The sequence below is a fragment of the Anolis sagrei genome, chromosome 3, assembly GCF_037176765.1.
Source record: "Anolis sagrei isolate rAnoSag1 chromosome 3, rAnoSag1.mat, whole genome shotgun sequence".
In the NCBI taxonomy this organism is placed as follows: Eukaryota; Metazoa; Chordata; class Lepidosauria; order Squamata; family Dactyloidae; genus Anolis; species Anolis sagrei.
The window spans coordinates 264,922,829-264,942,976 of NC_090023.1; the positions used below are offsets into that span (position 1 = coordinate 264,922,829).

The 20,148-nt window shown below is 42.1% G+C and overlaps 1 protein-coding gene across 1 annotated transcript; it reads right to left on the reverse strand.

Annotated features, from left to right (window-relative positions):
* Positions 1 to 737: 737 nt before the first annotated feature.
* On the reverse strand, positions 738 to 17,429 carry LOC132769791 (cytochrome P450 2D17-like). Its single transcript, XM_060766723.2, has 9 exons — positions 17,268 to 17,429; positions 14,238 to 14,400; positions 12,880 to 13,029; positions 11,095 to 11,255; positions 8,737 to 8,916; positions 7,482 to 7,623; positions 5,844 to 6,031; positions 3,312 to 3,453; positions 738 to 916 (listed from the first exon to the last, which is right to left on the reverse strand). The coding sequence occupies exons 1-9, from the start codon at positions 17,412 to 17,414 to the stop codon at positions 738 to 740; spliced, it is 1,452 nt and encodes a 483-aa protein (XP_060622706.2). The 5' UTR covers positions 17,415 to 17,429.
* Between the last annotated feature and the right edge of the window lie 2,719 nt (positions 17,430 to 20,148).

The following is a 20,148-nucleotide window of genomic DNA, read 5'->3' on the forward strand; positions in this document are numbered from 1 at the left end:
TGGAAAGGCACCAGCATGCTTTTGAAAGGCAAAAGATCCTAAAAAACTATAATGCAACATCCCATAGCATTGGGCCAGGCTGTTAAACCAGTGTCAAACTGCATTAATTCTACAGTGTAGATCCAAGAGAGGTGGGCGGAATCTTCCCTTCTGAATAGGCCCAGGCAAAAGCAAAATGCTGAAGCTTCTCCTAGCTTATTTATTAGAACTTCCTGACTGTGAGAGCCATTCAGCAGTGGAACTCTCTGCCCCGGAGTGTGGTGGAGGCTCCTTCTTTGGAAGCTTTTAAACAGAGGCTGGATGGCCATCTGTCAGGGGTGCTTTGAATGCAATATTCCTGTTTCTTGGCAGGGGATTGGACTGGATGGCCCATGAGGTCTCTTCCAACTCTAGGATTCTATGATTCTATTAATCCTCATTGATAGGTTTTGCCATTGTGATCACATTTTGACTTGGCCACATTATGTCCCAATGTATTAAAATTGCATGGTGGAGCTCAGCTAAGCATTCTTGCTTCCTTTTCTTTCTGGGCAGCTTCCCAGAGCGTTTGAGTTGTTTGGGGTCTCAATCAAGAGAGAAAAGTGGGGTAATAATAATAATAATAATAATAATAATAATAATAATAATAAAATAGATGTAGCGGGACCATGTGGCCAAGAAATGAAACACCGATGTGTCCAAAATCTCTACACTTGTCCTAATGTGCTGGACCCAGTAGCATCTTAAAGAAAGGTAGGTTAACGTGGAATTGCATGAAACTCAAAAGGGAGCGGGTGCCTTGTACCTCCCAGGATGTACTCAAAACTGACTTGCTTTGTTCCCTCCGGCAGCTGGAACTTGAAAGTGCGGACTAGGTTAGTAAAGAATAGGAAGAGCTCAATCTGGGCTAGTGGTTCTCCTACACATGTTCGACGGCCTGCAAGGAGAAGCAAGAAAGCAGAGTTATTGCGGAGAAGGGGCTAATTGGATCCTTATCAATACAGTAAACTTAATTAATTGGAGCTCAGGGAACTACGACTCTCAAGCAACCAGCAATACTACTGCTACTACTACTACTAATAATAATAATATAGCAGGATTGATGAGAAGCAACTGGAAAAGTTTACACAATAAAATTTAAAGACTGAACTGTAAAGCCAGTAAAAGTGGTTCCAGTGGGGATCAGCACTCTGGGTGCCGTGCCTAAAGACCTTGGCCTGCACTTAAAAACAATCGGCGCTGACAAAATTAACACCTGTCCGCTGCAAAAGGCCACCCTACTCGGATCTGGATTTATTATTTGCTGATACATCACACAGTCCTAGACACTATCCCTGATCAAATTCAAAAGCCAGTATCGTGATCTTGTTTGCTGTGCACTGATTTTGTTGTGTATATAATACTACTACTACTAATAATCATCATCATCATCATCTAAATCAAAAGCCAGCATAATGATCTTGTTTGTTATGTACTAATTTTGTTGTGTATCTAACAACAACAACAACAACATGGGAAGTGTCCGATGTGTGATCCAATACAACAGCCAGCAGAGTGATCTTGTTTGCTATGGACTCATCTTGTTGTTTTTCAAATAATAATAATAATAATAATAATAATAATAATAATAATACACCACACAGTCCTAGACTCTTGGGAAGTGCTTGACTTGTGATTTTGTGATATGAAATCTAGCATATAGATCTCATTTGCTGTGACATACTGTGCTTTTGTGAAAATAATAATAATAATAATAGTAATAATACAGTTTATTTATATTCCACTCTATTTCCCTGAGGGGACTCAGAGCGGATCACAGTATACACATATGTAGACAATCATTCCATGTCTTTTATACAGTGAATAATGACATACAATATACAAACAAAGGCAAAGGTTTCCCTTTCCGTCTCCAGCGTCTGGAGGCGATGCTCAACTCTGGCCATGGGGAGGTGCTCTTGTTCCATTTTTCCATACCAAGGAGCCTGTTGTCCGTAGACCCCCCTGGTCATGGTTTTGCCAGCATGCCTGCAGGGTACCTTTTACCTTCCCGCCGAGGCTGTATTTATCTACTCACATTACATGTTTTCAAACTGCAAGATAGGCAGAAGCTTGGGCTGACAATGGGATCTCACTCCAACCCATGTCTTTGAATTGCCGACCTTCTGGTCAGCAAGTTTTTCTGCAGTTAGCGGTTTAATCGGCTGAGCTACTACATCCAGAAAACTGTTTTTCTAAAATTATGTTGCACTGTGTGAAATGTGACTTTATTGGCTTAATTTGCTTTTAATGATTGCATTTCAATATTAATATCAAATCAATACAGAGTTTGTAATATTAGGATTAGTATTATTTAGGCCTATTTTAATACTAACTCTCAAGTTACCAGAAACTACATTTATCCAGGATCTATCAATGAGCATGGGTGGTGGTTAACTGAGAGTCTACTGTATATGTAAAAATACATATCGTACTAGAAACATGAACACCCCAAAATGTGAATAATGTAAAAGTGACATTCAAAACTGCATTGTGTTTGGATAAGTGCATGCAAATGTGCAGGCATTAAAAGATGTTTCCCAATCTGGGACAGGGATTGGTGTTTTAGGACCCTTCCACACAGCCATATAATGCAGAATATCAAAGCAAATAATCCACAATATCTGCTTTGAACTGGGTTATCTGGGTCCACACTGCCATATAATCCAGTTCAATGTGGACTTTATACAGCTGTGTGGAAGGGACCCTAGTCTATTGTGGGAATGAAACCCAAAGCCCAAAACCATGGATCTGATGAAGTGGCCACCAGTTGGCAATAACTTATGCCAAGCAAAAGTTGTATTAGGAGATATGTTCACACACACACACAAATACCTTAATTTTCGTACTGATATTGAAAAATGTAAGTTTGGAGACAAAGAACATTCTGAAATTTTGGAACAAACCAAATGCACCATGGAAAAATGAAAACCAGAGAGGCATGTTCAATCTCTATTGGACTCCCAGTTTTGCAATGTAGGTAAATGGTTTTGAAGTATATATGTACATAGTGAGACATCTTGGAGATGTAACCAAAGTATAATCATGATCTTCATTTATGCTTCATATACACTTTACACTCATAGCCTGAAGCTAACCTTCTAAATATTTTTGTGCATAAAACGATGTTTTGTACATTGAACCATTGGAAAGCAATAATGTCACTATCTCATGTGGATAATTTCAGATTTTGGAGTATTTCAGAATTCTGGTTAAAGGATGCTCAACCTGTTAATGCCACGGATTTCTAAACTGATCTGCATTTTGGGAGAAAGAATGGTAAAAGTTCATACCTGTTGAAAAAGGTAGGAAAGCTTTGTTGCTGACAAAGTTGTCCTCTGAATCAAGGAAGTGCCTTGGGTTGAATTTCCAAGGAGTTTCCCAGAAATTGGGGTCATACAGCACAGAGTGATTGTTGGGAAGGACCAATGTTCCCTGCAAGTGGAGCAAATAAGTAGAATTAATGTACTGTCGAAAGCTTTCATGGCCGGAATCACTGGGTTGTTGTAGGTTTTTCCGGGCTATATGGCCATGTTCTAGAGGCATTTTCTCCTGACGTTTCGCCTGCATCTATGGCAAGCATCCTCAGAGGTAGTGAGGTCTGTAAGTAGAATTAACTTTGTTTGTTCTCAAGGCCATGGGCAAAAATGCTTTGGAGAAACTACTTTTGTTAGATAACTTCTAGAATCCCTCAGCCACCACAGCTGGGATGTTTCAGGAGTTACAGTCCCTCAAATTGACTTATTTATACTCTGATGATATGGAAAGGGGTGTAGCTGGTTCACTGCCTGAGCTCTGAGAGTGCAGCATTTTTCCGAATGAAGCAGAGTGTTTGAGGACCGAGACATCCGTAGAGATACCAAGATGCCTGTTTATAAAACTATTGTCCTCCCAACCCTGCTATATGCCTGCGAGATGTGGGCTATCTACAGATGTAACATGAAACTCCTAGAACGATTCCATCAGCGCTGCTTCCGAAAAATCCTGGAAATATCTTTGGAAGACAGGCGGAAAATGTCAGTGTGCTGGAAGAAGCAAAGATCACCAGCATTGAAGCGATGGTCCTCCGCCATCAACTCCACTGGACCGGCCACGTTGTCTGGAGGCCCGAACACCATCTCCCAAAGCAGTTGCTCTACTCCAAACTCAGGAATGGAAAATGGAATGTTGATGGACAGGAAAAGAAATTTAAAGATGGGCTCAAAGCCAACCTTAAAAACTCTGGCATAGACACTGAGAACTGGGAAGCCCTGGCCCTTGAGTGCTTCAGCTAGAGGTCAGCTGTGACCAGCAGTGCCGTAGAATTTGAAGAGGCATGAATGGAGGGCGGAAGAGAGAAACGTGCCAAGAGGAAGGCATGTCAAGCCAACCCCAACCGGGACCGCCTTCCACCTGGAAACCAATGCCCTCACTGCGGGAGAAGATGCAGGTCAAGAATAGGACTCCACAGTCACCTACAGACTTACCACCAGGACACCGATCTTGGAGGACAATCCTACTTAGTAAGTATCTGGTTCGAAAGGCAATAAGAACAACAGCAAGTGCTTGTAGCACATGCAAACAAAACCACATGATTGTAATGGAACGACAGTTCTATTTTTATATATTTTAATAGACAAGTCATGCTGGTGACACACAATCTGAGTGTGTCCCCTGTCAAGGGAGGATAGGTGCTATGATTTATAGTTTCCTCAATCACCCCCTCCTTGGAAACTCTGCATACTGGATTGAATGCCTTAGAGGCAAGCTGAAAATAAACCCATACAGCAGAGTGCTTATCTGCATCATCTGACCTTGTAGTGCTCACTGTTTAGAAAAAACTCTGATTCAGTTTTCATCCAAGCTCAGGAGGCTTTTAATCTTGACACATTGCTCTATATACAAATATACACACTCAGATCAGGGTCCCTTGATACCCAATCCGTCAATGGCATATACAGCGATATGCTCATGATGTAGACAGATTCATGAGTAAGTGATATTGCCCACCCTATCCAATTTCCACAAAGAGCTAAAAACTTGGATGTTCCAATGCGCTTTTGATTAATCAGTTCACTAGATAATTTTGGCCCCTTCAGCCATAATTTAATATCTGGCTCCTGCACTTTACTATTGTCCCTGCCCTTTAGTTGTGCTGCATATAAATAAAGTATTATTATTATTATTATTATTATTATTATTATTATTATTGGTCCCCATGTAAGCCCCCCCCCCAGTCCTTCCAGGGAGATGATAGCAAGTTACAAAAATAGTTATTATTATTATTATTATTATTATTATTATTATTGGCAAGAGACGTACAGCAAGAGAGTTCATATGACAAGAGAAAGAACAAGCGTTTCCTGCCTTTTTTATATCAGGACGGCACTGATGATTGTTTTTAATGGTTTTTATATGTTTTTACATTGTTATGCTGATTGTTTTGATCATATTTTTTTAGGAATGTATGTCATCAAATTGTTGTCAATCTATAACCCGCCCTGAGGGCTGAGAAAGGCAGGCTATAAATGCCGTAAATAAATAAATAATAAATAAATATCAGCCAGGGACAAAAATGAATGATGCAACCCTTGTCATGAATATCACATGGTCATGACTCAGCCTTTTCAGCATGTCCCTTGGGTAATATATCACCACCCACTTAATCATTCTGCAAGTATATGAACACATGTCCATTAGAACTGTATTTTATGCAATAGGATTATTGCTAACACATTCCTTTCTAACAATGCATTCTTTGTCTAACATCCCATGGTGCGGATTGCAACCCCTAGTGATCCCACTGCATTGTGCTGTTTAATCTTGAGTGGTGGGAGATATTATACCTTTGGGATGGAGAAGCCTAGTACAGTGATGTCCTTTGAGCAGACCCTCAAGGGTCCAACGCCTGTTGTGTTGCTGAACCGCAGGATCTCATGAAGCACGGCATTGGTGTAAGGCAGTTTAATCCGGTCCTCATAAGTGATGGTGTGAGAAGGTCCCAGAAGAGCATTGATTTCCCTGTAGCTCTTTTCTATTGACAAAAACAACTAGATTAATATATGGCAGCAGAAACTTGCTTCTTCTTTCTCCCTGTATTTTAAACAACTTTTTAAACATTGACCCACTTCATGATCATGGGTATGTATCACACCTCCCTTCAGAAATTGTTGGAAACTTAAGGCTCTGTATTTGTGGAATGGGTGAAGTAGACTATACTTTCTACATTATTTACTATTTCCAGCTTTATCAAATCTCTTTGCAGAGTGAGAGCTCTTACATGGAACTATGCTGGCTGTTATCAGACTGTGGGTCAAATGTTACATGTAACACTGCTAAATTCGGTAATGCTGCTAAAAGAATTCATGCTAGTTATTTGAAAGACATTACACTGTGCAGGGGATTCATTAATTTGATTTGATTTGATTTGATAAATGTACATATATTCTTTTATTGAAATTTAATATGATTTGTAAGGACTTTTCAATTGAATATAGTAGAGCCCCCAGTGGAGCATTGGGTTAAACCCTTGTGCCAGCAGAACCGACAAGTCAGAGTTTCAAATCCGGGGAAAGCGTAGATGAACTCCTTCTGTCAGCTCCAGCTCCCATATGGGGACATGAGAGAAGTATCCCACAAGGAACACAAAACATCAAAACATCTGAGAGTCCCCTGGACAATGTCATACAATCATAGAGTTGGAAGAGACCTCGTGGGCCATCCAGTCCAACCCCATTCTGCCAAGAAGCAGGAAAATCGCATTCAAAGCACACCTGACAGATGGCCATCCAGCCTCTGTTTAAAAGCCTGCAAAGGAGGAGCCTCCACCACACTCTGGGGCAGAGAGTTCCACTGCTGAACAGCTCCCACAGTCAGGAAGTTCTTCCTAATGTTCAGATGAAATCTCCTTCTTTGTAGTTTGAAGCCATTGCTCCACTGCGTCCTAGTCTCCAGGGAAGCAGAAAACAAGCTTGCTCCCTCCTCCCTATGACTTCCTCTCACATATTTACACATGGCTATCATGTCCTTGCAGATGGCCAGTTCTCTCACACTAGAAGCGACTTGCAGTTTCTCAAGTTGCTCCTGACATGAAAAAAGTAGAATACAATAAATGATTTCACTAAATTGTATGCATTCTGCAAAACAAAACAAAACAAAACAAAAAACAAAACAAAGCAACCAAAACATGGGGAAACTCTCTGCAGTTGTGCGCTGAAGGAAAAATTTATTTAGGAGAATATAATCCTTAACTACACCACAATTCCTTCCATACCCAGCAGATTCTAACTGAAAACTTTATGACTTTCTTACTTTCTCCGGGACCTTTTGTAGTGCACTGGCTGTTAGAAATTGGAATCCAAAACACCTGGAGGGCCGAAGTTTGCCCATGTCTGATTTAGATCCACATGTGTGCCAGGCCAGGGTGAATTGTCTTGGCTTAAACATAAACATTGTTAATACCCTCTGCATGTGCATTTACCCACCTTGAACATCTGGGCAGTTCAACAGGTAGCAGAACCCCCAACACAAGGTGGTAGCCATGGTGTCCATTCCTCCAAGCAACAGATCGACTGCTGTTTGAACTAAGTTATCTTCATTGAACGTGGATGTTGGGTCATGTTTGGTCTAAAATCAGAATGCATTCAGAAACAAAAGAAAATAGTATAGATTTCATGAGATAACAACAAAAAATATTCATAGTTGAAGAAAAATGTCCCTATGCCCACTTGGCAAACAATTACAATTGGCCACTGGGAAACCTGGGGGCCACAAAAATAGTCCTGAGGGTTGTATACACTCAGCCTGTACTTTCCAATCCCATCCTGATTTTTTATTTATCATGTCAGGGGCAGATCAAACAGTTGCATTGCATTTTTAACAAACAAACAAACAAACAAACAAACAAACAAACAAACCACAAAGTTTACAAGCTTGGTAGTTGATTAAATGTCCTTTGATCAGTATCTGGCCACTTGGAGTGCCTCTGGTGTTGCCGCAAGAAGATCCTCCATTGTGCATGTGGCAGGGCTCAGGTTGCATTGCAGCAGGTGGTCAGTGGTTTGTTCTTCTCCACACTCGCATGTCGAGGATTCCACTTTGTAGCCCCATTTCTTGAGGTTGGCTCTGCATCTCGTGGTGCCGGAGCACAGTCTGTTCAGCGCCTTCCAAGTCGCTCAGTTTTCTGTGTGCCCAGGGGGGAGTCTCTCATTGGGTATCAGCCATTGGTTGAGGTTCGGGTTTGAGCCTGCCACTTTTGGACTCTCGTTTGCTGGGGTGTTCCAGCGAGTGTCTCTGTAGATCTTAGAAACTATTTCTTGATTTAGGTTGTTGGCGTGCTGGCTGATACCCAAACAGGGGATGAGCTGGAGATGTCTCTGCCTTGGTCCTTTCACTATTGGTTGCTACTTCCCGGCGGATGTCAGGTGGTGCAATACCGGCTAAACAGTGTAATTTCTCCAGTGGTGTAGGGTGCAGACACCCCGTGATGATGCGGCATGTTTCATTAAGAGCCACGTCCACTGTTTTAGCGTGGTGAGATGTGTTCCACAACGGGCATGCATACTCAGCAGCAGAGTAGCATAGCGCAAGGGTAGATGTCTTCACTGTGTCTGGTTGTGATCCCCAGGTTGTGCCAGTCAGCTTTCGCATGATATTATTCTAGCACCCACTTTTTGCTTGAATCCCATCCTGATGACCAAATAAAAGGAAGTTTAAGGTGGGGGAAAGCTCTGCTCTTACCATTGCCATTTGACCCAGGTAGAAATCAATGAAATTATGGGGTTCATCACCTTCCTTCCACCTTTCCTTGTGGCTTTGAATCTCCTCCTTCACTAGGTTGTGTATGAAGTCATTGCATCCCAAGACCTCTTGATAAAGTCCTTTCAAGTGATCCATAATCCCTGGGAGAGCGTCATACATCTGTGGGTGATAAAACAAAATGGAGACAAAGGGGAAAGGGCCCTGGTCTTATGCCAACTCATGTTTATTTGGCTATAAAACCCCTAATTGTCTGATTGATTTCCCAATATTTCTGTTGAACACCACTTTTTTCTATCACCTAGCTGAACAGTGCTTTAATTACACAGTATTGAGATTGAATCAAGACACCTTGACCACTTTAGCAATTTGGTATCTTAGTTTCCAATGAGTTACATTGATTCTGGTTAATTCACATGGAAGAGGGAGCTCCTCTCAAGCAGGAAGCTTTGAGATGGTTGAACAGGAGCTCTCCAAAGCTTTAGGTGCTCTTACTGTCTATTTACAGGGAAAACCAGTTGATTGCTTTTTTGTATTTTTTGTATTGTTTTATAGTGTATATAGGAAACAAAATCAACAAACTAAAGAAAAAATGAAAAAAATATGCAAAAGATTTACAAAAGAGTGTACATTCAGTGCTCGTTGAACATATGAACAACCAGACTTGGCTGTACAATTAATTACACCTTAACATTTCTTAACGCTCTATCCCCCCACCCATGAACCCCATCCCATGACCTCCGAAGACCCTCAAAAAAGGATCACACAGCTATCCAGCAACTACCCATATATCTTCCTTCACTGAATCCCCTTTATGGCGATCTTCAAGTTTACCTTTGTCTTCTTTTCCAAATACCCAGATGGATTAGATAGATTCCTAATCCATCTAAAATGCAGCCGTGTGCTTTTCATTTTAAGAACAGACAAGCATCTCAAGCTCTGAGGATCACCTGGGAAGGAATCCCACTGGCGAATTGCAGCACACCCAAATACCTGGGAGTTACCCTGGACCGTGCTCTGACCTACAAGAAGCACTGCCTGAACATCAAGCTAAAAGTGGGTGCTAGAAACAATATCATACGAAAGCTGACTGGCACAACTTGGGGATCACAATCAAACACAGTGAAGACATCTGCCCTTGCACTTTGCTACTCTGTTGCTGAGTATGCATGTGGAACACATACCATGTTAAAAAAGTGCATGTGGCTCTTAATGAAACATGCCACATTATCACGGGATGTCTACGCCCCACACCGATGGAGAAATTATACTGTTTAGCTGGCATTGCACCACCTGACATCTGTCAGGAATGTAATACAATGGTATGGTTGCTGATGACACGATAAATAAAAATAAATAAATAAATAAATAAATCTGTCAGGAAGTAGCAGCCAATAATGAAAGGACCAAGGCAGTGACATCTCTGGCCTATCCTTTCTTCAGATATCAGCCAGCACGCCAATGACTTAAATCAAGAAATAGTTTTCTAAGATATGCAGAAATACTCGCAGGAACACCTCAGCAAGCAAAAGTCCGAAAGTGGCAGGCTAAAACCCAGCACCTCAATCCATGGCTGATACCAAATGAGAGACTCGCTCCTGGGCACACAGAAAACTGGGCGACTTGGAAGGCACTATTTATTTATCATGTCAGGAGCGAACTAAACAGTTGTATTGTATTAAAAAACAAACAAACAAAACACAAAGTTTGCAGAACACAAAACACAAAGTTTCCATTGCACAGTCCCAAAGGCTCAGTCCCACAGCCATGTTTTTATCATCTTTCTACAGGACAAGAGGGAGGGGACTGACCTGATCTCATTAGGAAGGGAGTTCCATAGCTGAGGGGCAATCACTGAGAAGGCCCTGTCTCTCGCCGCCGCCAAACGCGCCTGTGATGGTGGTGGGACTGAGAGTAGGGCCTCCCCAGAAGATCTTAATCTCCGTAGTGGTTCATAGGGGGAGATGCATTCGGACAGGTAAATTGGACCAGGGCCATTTAGGGCTTTATAGGCCAAAGCCAGTACTTTGAACTGTGCCCGGTAGCCAACTGGCAGCCAGTGGAGCTGGCGTAACATGGGAGTTGTGTGCTCCCTGTATGCCGCTCCATTTATTAACCTGGCTGCCTCTCGCTGGAGTATTTGAAGCTTCAGAGCAGTCTTCAAAGGCAACCCCATGTAGAGGGCGTTGCAGTAATCTAACCTAGATGTGACGAGAGCATGGACCACCGTGGCCATGTATGGCTTCTTATAGGTTGCTATGACAGTAAACCAAGAAAAAGGTAACTTGGCTACATCCTTGACACATTCAAACAGAGAGCTCAGAACACAAGGAAACTTACCCTGCCCCAGAAAGTAAATGGCGTGTAAACTATCAAAGAGCCAGCTTTTATCAATTTGTTGAAAGACTCATCTTCATAGGGAAAGCGATGGCCGAACAAAAAAGAGCATATGACATTACCCACAGCACGGACAATATGGATCCTGGGTTCAAAGGCTCTTCCTGTAAATGTAAAAAGTATTATGATAAGTTGGCAATATTATGCAACAAGAATAAGAAGAATTTGCAAGAGGAATATGGGTCTACTGTTCTCAACCATTGGAGCATCCTGTCGCAAGTATGTCTTGTGCATCAAAACTTCTTGAACTATGATGTATCCTTTGGATGATCTTCAGTTTTTATGTCTGCTGGTTCTTCCATTCTGCCTCTTGGGACTTCATCCCACAGGATAAGTCAAGCATTTCAGAGAGTTGGGTTTCCTTAAAGTCCCATTTGGAAATTAAATGAAAGATTTTCCTACTCTCTTCACACCAATCCTTCTCTCTGCTTTCTTTAAGATGTATCCATTTGATTTGCCATCACATTGTACAGACTTGTTTCCCTCACTGCCCCTCCCCCATTTTCTTTTTCTTTTAAAAAACTTCTCTCACTTATCTTGGGAGGTTAGCTTACAGCCCAAAGAACTCACAAGGAGTTATTCTTACATTGCAGAATTCAGAAAAGAATAGAAGGGGGAAATGAAGCTTTAGCTTTCTTATATGTCTCTCTGCTAGCCTTTTGATAGGCAAAACAAAAGCCTAACAGAACTGCATGAATTTCAGACAGGCAATTGAGAATGAGAAGTGCAGGATTTGCACACTTGCTATTTTTCTCCTAAATGTTTTGAATACCTTGTTTGCTATACCTCCTCAGTCACAAAATGGTAATGGTGACAGAAAGGAATAGATTCTGCCTATCTCAGTTCCTCCCTCCACAATGATGTCATCATTATCTTTACAAGCAGACAAGGGAAAATTCCCATCACATGGTAAATTGGTCTTTTATACACATTTGTAAGCAGGGAATTGAAAAAGAAGTTGATTGCTAATTGATTTAGTAACTTTGGGGAAAAATACACTTTAGAAATGGCAAAATACCTCTACCTCACATTCAAAGCTTGCATTGTCTGAAGGGGACCATTAGTGGCAGTTTCTTAAGTGTGTAGAAATGCTTATTTAATCGTGTGTGATGAAGTCTTTGGTTTGTCCCGTGGCCCTAACTGTTCCATTGGATCTCAGGCTCAGAAACATCTCACATTGTTGCTGAACCCTCTCCCAGTATTTAGCAGAATTATGTCTTCCTATAAAGAAGCTGATTAAGATATAGTTCTGCCCTCAAGAATCAGGTGAGGGTGCTGGATATGTTAAGGCAGTGGTTCTCAACCTGGGGTCCCCAGATGTTTTTGGCCTACAACTCCCAGAAATCCCAGTTTACCAGCTGTTAGGATTTCTGGGAGTTGAAGGCCAAAAACATCTGGGGACTCCAGGTTGAGAGCCACTGTGTTAAGGGGAAGTTAAAGGAAGCCATGCTTAAATATTTGAAAAGATGGTGTATAGAAGATGGAGCAAACATGTTTACAGTTGCTCCAAAGACCGAGACATGGAGCAGTAGGTTTCTCCTGATGCAGGATTTCAGCCATGCTTGCTGTTAGGAAATGAGACCTAAACAACTGGGACACAGATAGGTTCCTGGAAAGAAAGCACAATGACTTAGGCAAAAATAACTTCAGTTGAGTATGCTAAATAGCTGATATTGAATACTAACCATAACAAAGAAATACTAATGTTGCCTGGTTGTATGTTTTTACCTTGTTTGCTTGCAAACACTTTCAGAAGATGTTGGACCTCTTCTTGTATTTGGTCCTCCAACTCCTTTGTTCCCATCCCGAGATGTCTTAGGACCATCATGACAAAGCGTTTCTGTTGCTTCCAGGTATGGCCTCTTGTAAGAAATACACCTGTGGCATCAAGAGAGTAAGAATCAATGTGGTATAACAGTTTGACTATTGGACTGTGGTTCTGGAGACCAGGGTTTGAACCTCTGCTTGCCCATTGAAACCTACTGGATGACTCTCTTAGCACTGGAAGAAGGTAATGGCAAATCTCCTCCAAACAAATCCCCTCTAAGAGGATCCCATGAGGGCTGCCTCAAGTCATAATGACTTGAAAGCACACAAGAACAATACTCAAGAGAATCCTTGTTCAAGGTCAAGACATACATTTTGTTTCCATCTTAGCATATGGACTTGCAAGAGCAGCCAGGTCTAAAACTTGATAGTTTCATCTCAGGACTGGTAATCATGTGTCACAGCAATGGGGAATGCCCTACCCATAAGCTACATGAGGTTCCTGAGCCCCAATTTGCAGATCCCCAAATTCTCATAATAGTTTGCCATTTTCACCACATTCTGAATTTGCTTGGCTGCAAGTGTCCAGAGATTTTCATCTGTGAAACATTGGAGTGCATGGGATTGCGATGAATGCTTGCATTTCAACAGCACACAACTATTGGTGAATTTTGAAACTAAAATCCAGTTTCTCCAACAGGACTAGTTTCCATATTTTGTCACATAACTCTGAGAAATAGCTCTAAAAAGCACATTAGTCTAAGAAAAGAGCAATTCTGGTATTTACTAGACATGGTTAAGTTCGGTCGGAATCTTCGTAATTTGGAATAAATTCGGAAAGATTTGCTTTTTGAAGCGATTTCGAAGTTTTTAAGGAAACCGGAAGTCCCTTTGCCCTTCCGAAGCTTTTTTCACCATTTCTGTTATGAAGTAGTAAGTGAGTCGGAAATGACTCAGCTTTTCCCCTGCTTCTGGTCTCGAGCCTGGGAAGCGTTTTAAAACAAACTGGATGAATTTCCTGCCTTTTCTCTCCCCTGGCTTCTGGACTGGAGCCTGGAAAGCGTTTTAAACCAGACTGGATGAATTTCCTTCCTTTGCTCCCCCGCCCTTCTGGAGTAAAACAACTACTTTCAAAGTAAAGACCACCCAATGAAACAGGAAATAACACTTTCAAACCATTAAGGAAGGATTCAGAAGTCTTGGAAGTTTTGAAAAGTTTTGAACTTTTTTTCCGTGAAAATGGGAATCGATTTCTGGATTGAACCACATCCAAAACAAGTTTTGAACAATGTTTTTAACCAAACATGCCTAGTATTTACCTTTTTCTCCCATCAGATTCAGAAAGAGAGGTGTGAGGGCTCTTGCAGAAAGCTCTTCCGAACAAGTCACTAGTCCTTCTCTCACTGCCTTGTAGCCATTCAGCACAACGAGCGGGGTTGTCCCCAACCATAAGGTATAGATGTTTCCATAGCTCTTTGTTAACTAGAAGAGTGAAAACCCATTACTTAGATAAGAAATATTGGTTAAAAATAAAATAGTGAAGAAGCAGTGAGTTTTAGTCTTGTAGGTAAAGTATATGTAAGCTAAAGTAGAAGCTATAGCAGTGTTTCTCAACCTGGGGGTCGGGAAACCATGGGGGGTCATGAGGGGGTGTCAGAGGGGTCACTAAAGATCATAATAAAATGCAGTATTTTCTGTTAGTCATGGGGATTTTGTGTGGGAAGTTTGGCCCAATTCTAACATTGGTGGGGTTCAGAATGCTCTTTGATTGTAGGTGAACTATAAATCCCAGCAACTACATCTCCCAAATGTCAAGCTCTATTTCCCCCTAACTCCACCAGTGTTCACATTTGGGCATATTGAGTATTTGTGCCAAGTTTGGTCCATATCCATAATTGTTTGAGACCACAGTGCTCTCTGGATGTAGGTGAACTACAACTCCAAAACTCAAGGACGATGCCCAGCAAGTCCTTCCAGTATTTTCTGTTGGTCATGGAAGTTCTGTGTGCCAAGCTGGTTTAATTCAATTGTTGGCAGAGTTCAGAATGCTCTTTGATTGAACTATAAATCCAAGCAACTATAACTCCCAAATGACAAAATCAACCTCAGCAGTATTTACATTTGGGCGTATGGGGTATTTGTGAATGAAAATACATCCTGCATATTGGATATTTACAATTCATAACAGTAGCAAAATTATAGTTACGAAGTAGCAACTAAAATAATTTTATGATTGGGGGGTCACCACAACATGAGGAACTGTATTAAGGGATCACTGCATTAGGAAGGTTGAGAACCACTGATCTATAGTATTCTTTCCACACCCTCCTTCCAGTTTTCTTTGCGAATGGTAATGAATCAAATGAGGTTACATAATGACTTTCAATTTTAAAGTAACCTCCCAGGTCCTACAGTTTTCAGTTTCAGCCAACCTCAGCACTCTCCAACCATCCCATCACTCTTGTGACACTTCCCCTTTGCAATGATTGCGTCAAGCCTTTCATTCATTGTGTTGCAGTAACAGTAACTACACCTGATCAGCAAATTTACTTGGAAAGCCTTGTTGAGGAAGTGGGAACTGAATTAATTCATGACTTAATTAAATGTAACCAAGGCATTTCTGTATTCTGGTAGTAAGAGTTGTTTATGACGTATTACATTACACTTCATTGTTGAGCAAATAACTAGTTACATTTAACAAGTTATTTGAAAGGTGTAGAAAGAGTTGTACCCTTGGTAGAACTTGGAGAACTAATTTTAAATTTTATGGAATTTTGGGAGTTGTAGTTTGTGATGCCAGCACTCCGGCTGAGAAGGATATAGATCAGCATTTCTCAACCTGGGGGTCATGAGAGGGTGTCAGAGGATTGCCAAAGAACATCAGTAAACACAATATTTTCTGTTGGTCATGGGGGTTCTGTGTGGAAATTTTGGCCCAATTCTATAGGGTTCAGAATGCTGTTTGATTGGAGGTGAACTATAAATCCCAGCAACTACAACTCCCAAATGTCAAGTCTATTTTCCCCAAACTCCACCAGTGTTCACATTTGGGCATATTGAGTATTTGGGCTAAGTTCCATCACTGTTTGAGTCCACAGTGCTCTCTGGATATAGGTGAACTACAAAACTCAAGGCCTGTGCCCACCAAACCCTTCCAGTATTTTCTGTTGGTCATTGGATTTCTGTGTGCCAAGTTTGGTTCAGTTCTATCATTGGTGTGGTTCAGAATGCTGTTTGATTGGAGGTGAACTATAAATCCCAGCAACTACAACTCCCAAATGTCAAGTCTATTTCCCCCAAACTCCACCAGTGTTCACATTTGGGCATATTGAGTATTTGGGCTAAGTTCCATCACTGTTTGAGTCCACAGTGCTCTCTGGATGTAGGTGAACTACAACTCCAAAACTCAAGGCCTGTGCCCACCAAACCCTTCCAGTACTTTCCGTTGGTCATTGGATTTCTGTGTGCCAAGTTTGGTTCAGTTCTATCACTGGTGTGGTTCAGAATGCTCTTTGATTGGAGGTGAACTATAAATCCCAGCAACTACAACTCCCAAATGTCAAGTCTATTTTCCCCAAACTCCACCAGTGTTCACATTTGGGCATATTGAGTATTTGGGCTAAGTCCCATCACTGTTTGAGTCCACAGTGCTCTCTGGATGTAGGTGAACTACAACTCCAAAACTCAAGGCCTGTGCCCACCAAACCCTTCCAGTACTTTCCGTTGGTCATGGGAGTTCTGTGTGCCAAGTTTGGTTCAATTCTATCGTTGGTGGGGTTCAGAATGCTCTTTGATTGTAGGTGAACTACAAATCCCAGGAACTACAACTCCCAAATGACAATATCAAAATCCCCACCAGTATTCAAATTTGGCATATCGGGTACTTGTGCCCAATTTGGTCCAGTGAATGAAAATACATCCTGCATATCAGATATTTACATTATGATTCATAACAGGAGTAAAATTACAGTTATGAAGTTTGTTGTTGTTGCTCATTCGTTCAGTTGTTTCCGACTCTTCGTGACCTCATGGACCAGCCCATGCCAGTTATGAAATAGCAACAAATATAATGTTATGGTTGGGGGTCACCACAACATCAGGAACTGTACTAAGGTGTTGTGGCATTAGGAAGGCTGAGAACCACTGTTCTAGATCTTACAACACTACAACTTAACCAATTCCATAGTATTGAGACATGACAATTAAATGGTGTCAAGCAACATTAATTCACCCTTAAAAAACATTATGATTTCATTAATTAATTAACAACACATCAAATTAGACACACCCTCTCCCTGTTTATATTAAGGCATTGATTGTTAAAGCCTTCTTCCACTTCCAGTCATTACCTGAGCCAAAGTCTCTCGCTTGAGTGAAAAATCCAGTTGCCAAAGATTGCCAATAATTGGAAGAGGAGTTGGTCCAGGTGGAAACTTGTTACGTGCCCATTGCTGCTTCAGAAAATGCACCATTAAGAGGAAAAGGATGGAAAACATTAAAAGTCCAGTGATCTGAAGCATCTCACTCTGAATATCTCTTTCATTTGGTCTTGCCTTTTTCCTGGAAAAAAACCCCCAACCCTAATGATTACTCGGAGCAGTTATCTTTTCAGGCATCTCTCCAGCACTTTCTCCCCTTTCCCCATTGTCTTTTATTTTTATTTAAGTGATGCTTCCCCCTGTTTCTCCTAATCCCACCTCCTTGTCTCCAGATTCTCAGTGGTTTAGCAGCCATGTGATGAGAATTGCTGGGCAGGCCTGGAGGAGGAGATTAAGTAATCCATTCTTTCCTCATAAATTGATGACTTTTAAAATCCAAAATGAAGTCTGTATCCACACTGGAGAATTATAACTGCTTGACGCCACATCAACGGACATGGCTCAATGCCATGTATTTCTTGAATTTGTAGTTTTCACAGAGAGCTCTGGTGCCACAACAGACGATACATATTTGCATTCCATGGGATGGAGCTCTTTTAAATTAATGTTTCAAAAGTTTTATTTTAACAAGAATGATTGTTAGAGGATTTTCTGTTGGTGGCTTCACAACTCCAGGTATTCTTGGAAGACACGGATTATCTGGATTCGGCACAGTCTGGCTTTAGTCCGGGACATGGAACTGAAACAGTCTTGGTCGCCTTAGTGGATGATCTACGCCGAGAGCTAGACAGGGGGAGTGTGTCCCTGTTAGTTCTGCTGGACCTCTCAGCAGCCTTCGATACCGTCAACCACGGTATCCTTCTGGGACGCCTCGCGGGAATGGGCCTTGGAGGCACTGTTCTGCAGTGGCTCCGGTCCTTCCTAGAGGGTCGATCTCAGAAGGTGTTGCTAGGGGACACCTGTTCTGCCCCACAACCATTGTCTTGTGGGGTACTACAGGGATCAATACTGTCTCCTAGGTTGTTTAACATCTACATGAAGCTGCTGGGGGAGATCATCTGGAGTTTCGGGGTACGACGTCATCTGTACGCGGATGATGTCCAACTCTGTCACTCCTTTCCACCTGCTACTAAGGAGGTTGTCTAGGTCCTGAACCGGTGCTTGGCCACTGTAACGGTCTGGATGAGGGTGAACAAATTGAAATTGAATCCAGACAAGACAGAGGTACTCCTAGTCAGTGGTAAGGCCGAACAGGGCATAGGGTTACAGCCTGTGTTGGATGGGGTTACACTCCCCCTGAAGACGCAGGTTCACAGCTTGGGAGTGATCCTGGACTCATCGCTGAGCCTGGAACCCCAGGTCTTGGATGTGGTCAGGGGAGCTTTTGCACAATTAAAACTTGTGCGCCAGCTGCGCCCATACCTTGGGGAGTCTGACTTGGCCACGGTGGTCCACGCTCTGGTTACATCCTGCTTAGACTACTGCAACGCTCTGTATGTGGGGTTGCCTTTGAAGGCAGCTCGGAAGCTCCAACTGGCCCAGCACTCGGCAGCCAGGTTGCTAACAGGAGCGGCACTCAGGGAGCATACAACTCCTCTGTTGAGCCAGCTCCACTGGCTGCCAGTTTGCTACTGGGCACAATTCAAAGTGCTGGCATTAGCCTATAAAGCCCTAAACGGTTCTGGCCCTACTTACCTCTCTGAACGCATCTCCTCCTATGAACCGACCAGGACACTAAGATCATCTTGGGAGGCCCTGCTCTCAGTCCCGCCTGCATCGCAGGCGCGCCTGGCGGGGATGAGAGACAGGGCCTTCTCAGTGGTGGCCCCTTGGCTGTGGAATGCCCTACCTGCAGACATCAGATCGGCCCCCTCGCTGTTGGTGTTTTGGAGGAAGGTGAAGACCTATCTCAAAACTTTTCTCTTCCAAATCCTTTTATAAACAAGAAGGTTTACAAAGACAAATAGATTGGTCCTTATATTTTTGGCTCTGAGATAAATTAACTAATGTGTTGCTATAAAACAATTTCCAACATTCAGTTCTTGTGGGTTTTTTCGGGCTTTCCAACATTTTGGAAATTTTCGGGCTTTCCAACATTTTAATGCAAGATTCTGGACTTTTTATTTCCTGTTTTGTAAGCTTATCTATATTGTGAAATGTTCAAGCAAATCTGGGAGAGTTATCCCAATGCTGTGTTTCTAAATCTCACTTCATTTGCTCTCTTCAGTATCATGTTATTGTGCCCATCCATAGAAATGCTGAAGAAAAACCTCACAGAAATGGTGACAATTCAGTTCTTGTGGGTTTTTTCGGGCTATATGGCCATGTTCTAGAGGCATTTCTCCTGATGTTTCGCCTGCATCTATGGCAAGCATCCTCAGAGGTCTGCTGGAGCTGGGAAAAAGGGGTTTATATATCTGTGGAATGCTTGCCATAGATGCAGGTGAAACGTCAGGAGAAATGCCTCTAGAACATGGCCATATAGCCCGAAAAAACCCACAAGAACTGAGTGATTCCGGCCATGAAAGCCTTTGACAATACATGGTGACAATTTTCAGTTTACAAACCAGAGCTTGAAAAGGAAATGTGAACATGCAATAGAAACACAAGTGTTTCTTGGCAGAATGGGGTTGGACTGGATGGCCCATGAGGTCTCTTCCAACTCTTTGATTCTATGATTCTTCTTCCTCTTCTTCTTCCTCCTCCTCCTCCTCCTCCTCCTCTTCTTCCACCTCCTCTTCTCCAGCTTTTAGTGAGCAACATCTGGAATCTATTTAGGGATGTCTGATAAACAGTAATAGAGCTACCCACAAGTCACATTGTCCTTGTTACTTGAGAAAAGATGGATGAG